We start from the raw sequence: 12,344 nt of genomic DNA, 5'->3' as shown, positions 1-12,344 counted from the left end.
CAACTTGTATCGCAAACGTTGTGCTAAAAATTTTTGAAAATTAAAAAGAGGAGTTCTGGAGACATTTAATATCGGAGATTGGTGTGGGAACCTCTACGCTATATATACAACAAATACTTTTGTTTACAAATCATGATAAGCCCCGTACATAATTGTAAGAACAAAAATGGACATCAGATATCGAATGCAGGTAATGTGGATAAACTGAATTGAGCAGTCCATGCGTTTTCGGGAGCGATGATGAGAAACTAGCAGAAGCACGATTTACTTACACGTAATGCGTCAAAAATAATAATCATGACAGGGAATTAACGAAATGATATTAGATGTTATGAAAATGTGGTAAATCAAGGGTGTGCTGGAAATGAGAGACGATATGAATATGAAAACCTTTAACGGAAGATTTTTGTAATGAAAAGTAATGGCTGAAAGTAACTGTCAGTGCGTTACTTTGTACTTCATCTCTGCTGGCAATCTTTTTTAGCTACTATAGACTATAGTCTATAGAAGCTATTGGGATGGGTATCCGTCCGGCGTCCGTCGTCAGTCTGTATGTATGTATGTATGTATGTATGTCCGTTTGTGAGGCGTCCGTCCACTCAAATATCTTGAGAACCGCAGTACTTACTGATTTGATATTTCCTTTGTAGATGAAAAATATGATTTTGAGAAACCAGTTTTTTTAATTTTTTGATATTGTTGAAAATAGGCAAATTAATGCCAAAAAAGGTGTTTTGGTAAAAAATCTTCTTCTTCATAACCGCTGGTCAGACAGCTTTGTTATTTGGTATACAGGTCCCTAGGGATAACCCAACTTAGATTTGTTCAAATTGTGATGAATATGCAAATGTGTATTTTTAAGGATTTTTTTTGTCATTTTTGGTCCAAGTTTGACTTACATTGTATGTAATTCTTGTACTGTATAAACCCTATCAATTCACCCAGAAAAAAATAATGAATATGATTTTAAGTAATTGAACTAATTAGGAAATCATCAAAGCCAAAATAATTATAGTGTGGAATTATCAGAAAGTTCAACTTTTTTGACAGTTCATAGTGAATTGAGGATTAAAACATGTAAAGGCAACTTTCCTGAATCCCAACTTTGATATATTCTGAACCACCATTTATGTTATCCTAAAGAAATTGCTCATAATAGTTTGTCATGATAGGGTGGTCAAATAAATAGAGACAGAGAAAGTTCTAATTTCCATTTATGGTTGACTTGGTAAGGATAAAATAAGATTACTTTTGAGGAAAAAAATAGAGTGGTCAATTAAAAGATTGGTCAAAGTGATAGGGTTTTATGGTAAAGCTGGGCTGTAAGATTCCTCATGTGCTATTTATAGCAGTTATGCAATCTGTGTAAACAGTGCAATGAAGTGTAACATGATTCCTTATAATGCTTTTGATGACCTTGAACTTCTTAAGTTTCAAACATTTGTCTCTTCAGTGTGCTTTCTCTGAGTACGTACAGTCTCAACTTATTCAACAGAACTTACTTACAATGTTAATTTGAAAGTTAAAATGTGCTTGGTTAATAGGATGAAAATACTGATATTAAAAGATAATCAGCTCAAGATTCTTTATAACCTGACAGATATGCTGTTTTTTTATGACGTAAATCTTGATTTAAGCAAGTCTTGTTTACTTTAATTAGAATGTAATTAACTCTCGTTTATTTGCTATTATAGACTAATATAGTCTGATGAAATATGCAAATCTGTATTTTTACGGAATTTTTCCATTTTTGGTCAGGCCATCCTGAAATGAGCTATCAAAGATATCCACCTTCTTCATCATACATGTGTCACAAAAGGTTATTCTCTGCATAACACAGCAGAGCTCTGTCAACTGTTGAGTCGCTTGTTTTTCAAAACTGCTGGTCAGACAGCTTTACTATTTGGTTTACATGTCCCTAGGATGACCTTAGTGAGATAATTTCATACAGTCTGGTAATACTTAATTTTGTATCCATGTCTGTAGTAGCTTCAGGGACTATGGCCCTATGTTTATATTTTTCTTCCATCGTTGGATAGTTTCTTTTCACAAAGGCAGCCTTGAAATCACTTTTTTCAAAAATCTTCCGACCCCCAAGGATATCAAATGGTCCACCTCTTAAGACTTGTGACACTATGTCCACTGACGGACATATTGTATCAGATCGCAAAACAAACTGATAAGCAATTGTATATTTATCGACCTGTATGATGTACTTTGGTTGTGTTCAAATGGATCAACCGCCTTGCCAGTAAGAATAATGGCTTCGGTTAATAAAGGTAATAAAATGGCCTCAAAATGACCGCCCGAAGGCCATGTGGATCGATCAAAACTCAACCCTAGCTAGAGTGTCAGCTTAAATTGGCCTTTTCTCCTTGCCCAAGGAACATGAAACCATTTTCTTTTTATAGTGGGGAATAAAAATCAAGGGTGGCCGTACAAACGTAAGGGTAACAGAACAAATTACCAAAAGGTTACCAATATTTTAAACTTCGTCATAATAGCCATGAAACCATGTTTTCCTTTAGGGGAAAAATAAGACTTTCGATTTTTCCCAAAAAAGACGGTCAAAATTTCATTACCAACAGAGTTAAATCGAGTCTATACGGGCAATAGACCCAAACATTATTGTTTAAATGTGAGACTTCGAAAATATGGTCCTGAGACACCTTTTTCTTCGCTGTAGTGACCTACAAGACCCTTTCCACACTCGTGCGAACATACTGTTACATATCTGTAAAGTCTGTAAATTGACGCCAGGAAAATGTAAACAGTTGAATGCGACAAAAGGTGCTAAGAAGAGGAAATACAGACCATCCTGTAACCTTTCCCGAAGGGTTCATCTGTAGGTCGCGGCTGAACTCACGTTTTCCGAGTCACTCAAAACGAGAGACACTGTATTGTAGGCCATTAAATGAGTTGAAGAGGGTGACAGGCCACGGACTCTATAAACAAAAGTTTCGAGTGATTAATCACGTCTACAGACATATCATGTTTCCCGTCGTGTGGCACTTTCATCACAGTTCCTGGCAAACTAGCTATAGCCCACGGCCAATATGCTTTGTACGTACTGTCAGCATTCACGGCAGTGGGTGCACTCACCTTGGCGTGAAACGTCAAAAAGTTGTTTTTGCTATAAAGCAGTCTATAGCTATTGGTATCCGTCCAGCGTTCGTCGTCAGTCTGTATGTCTGTCCGTTTGCAAAGATGTCCGACCATTCAAATATTTTGCGAACTACAATACTTACAGACTTGATATTTGGTGTGTAGATGCACCATATTATTATGGCAAACGTCCATTTTCCCGTTTTTATATTGTTGAAAATATGCACATTGGATCAAAAAAGCCATTTTTGGTCAAAATAATCTTCTTCATAACCGTTGGTCTGAGAGCTTTGAGATTTGGTAAACAAGTCTCTTAGGATGACCTAAGTAAGATATTATCATATAGTGAGGAAATACAAACACGACTGGAACAAATTTTTGATAATGGGATGGTGGATTAGTGTCGACTTAAACTGTAAATGTAACGTCATCCACTTTTCTTCTTAAGTTACACACTTGTTTTTATGAGTAATTTGTAATATTGCAACATTCAGATATACGGTACCTAACTCTTTTGATAAATTTGAAAAAATATGATTCAATTACGCCAAATTAGTTCCAATCGTGTTTACACAATTTAGTATTTTAGGGGAATTTTCGCCAATTTTGTTAAAAAAATCTTCTTCTCAAAAACTGCTTGTCTGACAGCTTTGCAATTTGGTATTCAAGTCTCTAGGGTCAACCTAAGCCACATTAATCTTTTAGATTGGAGGAACCTATGATTTTTCGTTTTTGGAATCAATTGTTTAGTCTGCGACTTTAAACCTATACCAACACAGGATACCATGTAAGACAGACACTTTTGGAAAAGTAAAAATAATGCAGCCATATTTGTATAAAATTTGATCATGAAAACAAATTTGAGGTTATTTTGACATATTGGTTCAACTTTAGCAGGAAAGCAAAATACTAATAAGGAATTTGGATCCACAAGAATGCCAGATTGCAAGATGTACACTATCGTAAATACAGACAGACTCTAGTACATGTGTCTCAGTTCCAATCATTGTGTTCAATAAACATACAGACAGCTGTCAGGCCATTGATTAAGTAAATCATCATCATCAGATGGTGGTATATCCGTTAACATATGTCTCTGTCGTCATTGCTGTCTTCCAATTATTTAAACTCGGCGATGTCCGTCGAGAAACCTGCAGCTTCGGTTTCTCGCTGACGGAACTTGAAGTTGAAAATGAAGGGCGTTCGACTTCTGGCACCATCGCTAAAATGTTGCCGCTTTTAACTTCCAAGACCTGGTTTGTCGTTATCTCGTCTGGGTAATAAAATCACTTTCTAAGTGATCGAAGTAAATGCAATGTACCCAGTCGTAATATTTATCCTCCAGCTGTCCCATGAAGAACGAACTTTGCAGACGAAAATATTTACAAACGGAAAGTAGTTCCCTGAAGACTCTGTTTATGAAGATGTGCCTACCGATAATCTCGTTTGCATAGGACCAGATAAAAAATACCAGTTTTTCACGCGATGTATTATTCCGGTAAATTACGATTTTGATCACTTTGTAAATTTGCAATCAATTTGATCTCAGAGGTATCCCTGCAACGGTATTTGTGTACATTGAGGGAAGATTTCAGAAATTACGTTTTTGTAAAGAAAGGCAAGGGATTATTTTCGGTTTTGCTAATTTAAAATATCAGCTCGCATGGAATACGGCAATGCATATGTAATAATTATCCTTATATTTACCTCTTTAACTGGATGCGACTCGAAACATAGTGGTACAAAACAATGCAGATCCCAAAATATTTCTGTCTAAAAACTGTACTGAACTTCATGTACTCAGGAAATTATCAGTGCAAGTTTAATTTTCTTATTTCTTTAATCGTCTGTGTGAATGATCTTACATGTATAAGGCGTGGCTTGCAAATTCCATGCTCATTTGCATAATTTATGATTATATATATTGATTGCATATTTAATGAACTTTTCCAATTAGTTTTATATATCTTGATTGACTTGACCAAAGTTGACGAAACTTGCTATTGAGGTTACTATGATACAACATTATTACGAGTCATTAGTCGTTTTTACTTCCGCCCGTTCCTAATTTGCTTATTTAACGAACTTTACTACTTAGGGATATATATACCTGGATTAACTTGATCTAAGTTGGCGAAACATGCTAGGTACATTGATGATACTAGGTTACAACAATATTGAAAGTCATGAAGCCTCCTTTTCACTTCAGCTAACAACTAATTTGCATATTGAGCGAATTTTCCCAATTAGGGATATTTCTGGATTAGCATGATCAAAAATCTCGCTATGTATATTTGATGTACACTGATATAACAATCATGAAAGTTGTTTTAGCAGTTTCAACTTTTTACTAATTTGCATATTTGCACTAATTTGCACATTAGTGAACTCTCCTAATTAGGGATATAACTTTGGTTTGGCTTGATCAAAATTGACTGTTACTGTGACCAACTCTTTTGGGTTGGAAGCAGTGGCCGACTGGTTTTGTGTGAGGCCTAGCAGCTAGGCGATGTTGCCGTGAGTGTGTGGGGGTTCGAATCCCGTTTGGGTAATAGTAAATTTACAAAACTTGCTCTTACATTGAAGAAACTAAAATGACTAAAAGTCGGTTTAGATTTTTTACAACATCTAATAACTTATTGCATATTCAACGAACTGTCCTTATTAGAGATAAATATCTGGACGGGTTTAATCGAAGTTGACAAAACGTACTATCTACATTGACGATACTACGATATAACATTATTGAAGTCATTTGGAATTTTTATTTTAGCTAATTACTAATTTACGTATTTAACGAACTTTCCTAATTAGGAGATGTATATCTTGATTGCTGGCCACAGTTGACGAAACTTGCTGTGTATGTTGTAGATACTATGACATAATGTTACCAAAAATCAGTGATTTAGTAAAACACCTTATTACTAATTTACGTATTTAACAAACATTTCTAATTAGCTAATATTTGGTATATACATAAATACCAAAAAGAGCTTATATGGTGAGTCGGTGGCGTCTGTATGTATGTATGTCTATGTATGTATGTATGTATGTATGTATGTATGTATGTATGTATGTCTATGTATGTATTATATGTATGTGCGGATGTATGTCCGTCACACGCAAAAGCTGCCAAACCACCACACCTACTGTCACAGTATTTGGTGTACAGGTAGATCCAGGGATTGAGATGTGACGTTGTTCAAATGAACATGTCAGTGTCAAAAACATGCAAATGAGGTAAGAAAATGGGAAATCCTGCAAATGTGCGGGAGTGGTGGTATTAACTGAAACAGCCCATACATCTGTGTTGGAGATTCTGTAATCTCTAACCTATTTGTATGCAGTGTACCTATATGTGTGGGAGTGGTGGCAGTGACTGAAACGGGCTACTCCACTGCCTTGAGTCATTGCCTGTCATTGTTCATGAACTGATGCATATTGGCAGACCTGCTGAAACCATGAAGGACTGTGTTGAAACATTCCTCTGCTAAGCCTGTTCCTAAAGTTGACCTCCAGTACCTTAAGTTTCAGACCTTATTTACTTTTGTCATTCTTGTTTTTCTGGTTTAAATATTTCTTGATGGACCAATTCAAACCAAATATGAGCACACTGTCCTTGACGGTATTTTTAGGATATATCTTGCTTGACTTCGTCGAAGTCGATTAAACGTGCTACGGACATTGAAGAAATGTGATTAAATATAAATGAAAGTTGTTAAGCATTTTTACATCAGCAAGTTACAAATTTGCATATTTAACTAACTTTCCTACATAGTGATATAAGACTGGAGGGACTGTAAATAGTTTATGAAACTTGCTATGTATATTGATGAAACAATTATGTTGTATAAGAAAAAGATGTTTCGCATGTTCATATTAATTTATAATTTGCAAAAATTAAGGGCTTTCATAGTTTGGCATATATAGTTTGAAGGACTTCACCAAATGCAATTACACTTGCTATATAAAGTGGTGAATTACACTTGCTATATAAAGCAAGATATATCCTACAATGACAGAAGTCAAAGAAATCTAGTATTTTTATTTCACCTTATTACATATTTATATACGTAATGACCTTTGGAATTAATGTGTAGTGAATATTGTTCATGATTTTGATCACAACACTTTCAATGAAGCTCCAAACAAGTGGAAAGAGTTTAAATTGCAGACAACTGCAATATATACTGAAACACGTGAGCATTCTCAGTTCATATCTGCTTTTAGCCGGCGCTCTGCATACATCACCATAGCTGCACTAGTTTCTTTCAGTTAGTATTTACCAACAGGCACCTTTGAACTTGCCACACACTTCCCAGTCCATTTACGACGATGAAAGTGAAGATGTACAGCAAAGAACAGTCTTGACCCCTCACTTTTCTCCTTGTTTTGATCCAGAGTGTGATTGTGGTTTACAAGGCTGTGATGACGGAGTTAACGGAGACGGCGAGTGCCACTGTGCCACAGATGAATTCAACGAAGGCGAACGTTGCCAGTACATCAGTGAGTTATCACGCATGATTAAAATGTAACTGTATTTAAAGGCCCATGAGCTGCAACTCTGCGAAATTTGTCCAACCTCCAATTTCCTCAGATATTCATTGCAATCTGCAAATTGGACGATATAGTCATCAACCGTGCCTCAACAACGTTTGCTTGTACTAGAATAGCCAAGAAATTTAACACATTTTTGTCCATTTTATCATGGAGGGTAGCTCTTCCTACCTCCATGATTTTATATATCCCGCCATTTTCAAAATATTGCCATGTTATGTGAAAAACAGGGAATTTTCTGTCAAAGTGGAGTGAATCCCTTTCCCGTCCTTTCTGTTGGTTGCACCATGTTGTATTTGTAAAGATTCAAATGTGTACATGCACTATTTACGCTGTTTATCATGTCGTTGTATGGAGGCGGCCATATTTGGGTGCGTCACCCGTTTATTATTTATCTTCTTGAAATCTCTCCATGCAGTCCCACTCAGTGGGTAATTATACTTGAGTAAACGTCTCCGAGTAAGAACATTTCTATGAACTAATTTTAATCCAAAAATAAAATCATGAAATTAATGTCAAAAGTTGTAGCTCATGTGCATTTAATAAGATCTTTTAAATAAATCTGTCTGTCTGTCTGTCTGTCTGTCTGTCTGTATGTATGTATGTATGTATGTTTTTGAATGTCTTAATGCCCTAACTGCACGAATACATTGACATTATATATTGATTTTCAGACAAGGTAGTCGTTAAGGAGCCTTATGGAAGCCCACCCGCCCCTCAGGTCCGCGTTTTGACGTCAGATATTCTGTTGTCATGGCATCTTCGCTTGTTCAGGCAGGACCCCGTAGTGTCATATGAGGTGGAGTACAGGGTAGCGGCCAATCAAAATCGATACTCAAGATGGACATCCTACACTGTCGTCAGAGAAAGTAATGACACAACAGTTTTCTTTTCGTATCAGTCTGATGAGAACGCCTTTTACAAGTTTCGCATCTCTGCCATTCACAAGAGCGGACGGTCAACGAAAGGGAGATCGACTCAAGCAATCAAAATTCCAGGTATAATTTGTTGTTCTTCTCTTAAAATGTCCACGGTTCCACACCCATGATTTAATGCTCGAGACAGGCACCCTGCTCACTAACTAGACTTCAGCGATGATCTGTTATCATTTGAATTAATTGCAATTCTCATTTACTTTCTGCATTGTATTCTGCATCATAAATCACACAAAAATTCCTTTTTTCTCAATGATTTGCTGATTTTGGTAATTTGTGTCTGTGTCTGTTTACTATCGATGTTTACTAAAAGCAATATTACCGAGAAAAGTGTCGTCTCAACAGGTTTTGATGACTTTTAATTAACATCTTCGGTACTCCTTGATTTGATTATGAATAGAGTATTTTAACCTTTGTATCTTTCATTCATACGAGCTTGCTAATATATATGGTGGCCTGCCGCCACCTACGTATTTTTATTCCACCAACCTCGATAATGACATAACTTTATTATCTAAGACTCGGCTTCACATTTCACTTTGACAAACTTTATGAGATTTGACGATTATATTTGGCACAGGATAGATATACAGTGTAGAACTTTAGGAAAGAAAATTCTTCAACGTTCCATTTTCTGCCTTCCAGCTTATTTGGAAATGTTCTTAAAACTCAAAGAGTGCAGTCTAGAGTGATCGGCTTCTTCTCCTCGACTTGAGAGTACCAGCACAGATTTCTAAACAATGACAGCTACATAATGGAGAATGTCCGTAACTTTCGATATTTTCATTATTTCTCTACGAGAAAACAAGAACATCGCCATACTTTTCTTCCTTAAGTATGTTAAGGTACAAAGGCTCTAAGTTGTAGCCCCGCCAACACATGGGATACGCTATGCAATGCTATCCATGAAAAGGGGATTTCAGTCTAGCTTAAAATTGAGATGTCAATAATGAAACTAAATAATGCGCAGACAGGCTGTGTTGATAAGTTGAACTGTTAGGCATTTAAATAGAAATTTAGGAATTCAAAATAAAAAAACAAAACTGTGTCTAACAAATAGAACGAAAAACACTGGAAAAAACACAAAAGGTACACTGTAAAGTTAAGTGTTAAAGGATAGAACACCAATTAAACGCCTTTTTGTAACACTTTTTGAACGCCTCTAGACGTTCAGAAATTTAACACTACGTGTTCAACGAACGTTCAATTTTTGAACACACGTGTGCAGATTTTGAACGCTACGTGTTCATCAGACATTATATTGAACACCATGGTGTTCCATATCTGAACACACGTTGCACAGGAAATGTGTTCAAAAAATTGAACGCTTTTACGCGTTCAAAGGGCTGTAACACTTTTGAACGCATGGACGCCGTTCAACGATAAGTGTGTTAAAGACTAGAACACATGATGCGCGCTTGTTGAACACCTTTAATTTTGGGCGTTCACAGGGTGTTCAAGCCTTAAAATAACATTACAGACCATTGATATCCAGTAAAATAATTTTATTCTAAAAATACACGAAACATTTCTAGAGTAAAGTACAATAATTTACTGATAAATGGGCAAATAAACATTGCAACTTTGTATGTAAAGTTTGTCACAGGAAAAGACAAACAGTGTTAACACCTTCCTATCAAAAACATAAGCAATAAAAATCACCATATTGTGGATGACGTTTTATGTTCATACTTGTTTAAAATGTACAAAAATAATCTGAAAAAGCTCAAAATTTGGCATACTTATTGTGTTGAAAAGTATATGTATGAAATGCATACTCCATTTTTGTAAGATGGTTTCTTAAGACATTTCCTCTTGTATAGACAATTTTGTAACAATTTTAAATTTTGAAGAAAAAAGAAGTTAGTCAAGGCTTCTCTGGTGCACATGGTATATAGTTGTCCACACTAAAGTAAACACAATATGTCAAGTTGTCAGAGTGTCACAGTAAGGCACAACATGCAGAAAGTGGGGAAGTGGGTCCTTGGCAGGGTAAAACCTATTTCCTTGTCCAACAAAGTCCTTCATAAACAAAAGGTTTGTTTGTTTGTAATATCTTTAAATAACCCTGAAATAAATGGGTGACATTTCAAACATATACTTCTCAGAAATTTAAAACATATTCATAAAGACCTTTCAAATTCTGGTCTACCCTGCTATTAATTTTTATAAAATCTTTTTACCAAAAATGGTAAAAATCACACTTAAAATGAAAAAAATATGTACATTTTATCATAACTTGCATATATCACATTCTGGTAATCCCTAATGTCTTAAAAATGTCTGAAATGTCTTTAATGTCCTAATATTACAAAGCTGCAAATTTCTGCATAATTTGAACAATCTGAAAAAAACTATCAGTAGAGATCTATGTCCTAAATATCAAAACTATTCGATTAGCAGTTTTGAAATAGATTTTTTAAAGATTTTTTGACTAAAAAATGACAAAAATTGCCATGAAATATAAAAATTTGAATATTTCATCACAACTAGCACAAATTTGACTAAGATCATTTTTAGGGACATGTTTACCAAATATTGAAGACGGCAGAAAAGAAGGAGAAGATTTTTGCCAAGGAATAGCAAAATTAGCCTCAAAAATATAAATTTGCATATTTCATCACAATTTGAACATATCTGATTAGGGTAATCCCTTGGGACCTGTAATCCAAATATTAAAGGATTCGTACAGGCTGTTTGAAGAAAAACCTTTGGATGTACAATTTGAGGACATTGCTGCACATCCACCTATTTAGCTGATAGCAAAGCTAAAAACCAGTGTTGAGAGACATGTTGAGCTACAATACAAAATAATCTACGGTTTGGTAGCACGCTTTGATCAACTAAATGTTACAAGGGCATAAGCTTTCAAAGACGTGAATTCTCCTTCATCAGAGGAAGGGGGGTGAAAAATTGAAGCAGAAAGTGACAGAAAATTCAGAGTGAAATTTCAGAAAAATCAGTAATTCAGAGTGGACATTTTTACTCTGAATGGTCTGTCGCTTTCAGTTTTAATTTAAATAAGGGAGACTACACGTCTGTGAAAGCTTATTCTCCGACAACATTTAGTTGATCATAGCATGCTACCAAAGCTTGGATTAACTTAGAACAAAAATACAGAAATTTATCAAAATTCAGTTACTGACCCTTGGAAGTTTAAATCTCCATTAGAGATGAACTGAGGTTCTCAAGCTTGTTTCCAGACAGCTACCTGTACACTCATCTTCTTCGTTATCTGTACCACCAGCTTCTATAACAACTCTTCGATTTTCAGTTAAATCCAACTTTTTACATTCTGAAAAAATGCAACAATAGGTAATATGGCGAGATGAAACTTTAAATGAAAGACAAGGGGCTGATTAGGTTAAGGAAAAGGGGAGACTTTCATATACAGTGCCTCTCTTCAATACTGTTACAAAATATTTGCTGTTCTTGTCATCAACTGATTAAAATAAAAAAGCCAAACTCCCATATGCTGAAACAATACATTGTATACTCTACGATGTTCAACTGATCTTTTACATGCGATTGTGTCTACTAAAAGACATGTGTTAGCAGTGATTACGCAGCAGTACTATGCAAGGCGTATCGATCGCGCTCAGGTCAAGGGTTATCGCTACAGATGTGTTTTGATGACCCTTGACCCGAGTGAGATCGATCGATAGGCTATGGCCAAAAGTACCACTGCGTAGTCACAGCTAATTGTTGGTATAGCAGCCATGAAAGAAAAAAAGGTTTCCTCACGTA

General features: G+C 35.6%; 1 protein-coding gene across 1 annotated transcript in view; it reads left to right on the top strand.

The window, feature by feature from the left end:
- The window catches only part of LOC139119766 (uncharacterized), a 68,217-nt gene that overhangs the window by 9,408 nt on the left and 46,465 nt on the right, over window positions 1-12,344 (top strand). Inside the window, exons 2-3 of the mRNA XM_070683654.1 lie at window positions 7,507-7,611; window positions 8,337-8,660. Of these exons, the coding sequence (XP_070539755.1) occupies window positions 7,507-7,611; window positions 8,337-8,660 (429 nt within the window). The remainder of the gene's footprint in view (window positions 1-7,506; window positions 7,612-8,336; window positions 8,661-12,344) is intronic.

The sequence above is a fragment of the Ptychodera flava genome, chromosome 20 (genome assembly GCF_041260155.1).
Source record: "Ptychodera flava strain L36383 chromosome 20, AS_Pfla_20210202, whole genome shotgun sequence".
NCBI lineage: Eukaryota > Metazoa > Hemichordata > Enteropneusta > Ptychoderidae > Ptychodera > Ptychodera flava.
Note: the sequence above shows the minus strand (reverse complement) of the source record. Positions and strands in the feature narration are given on the sequence as shown.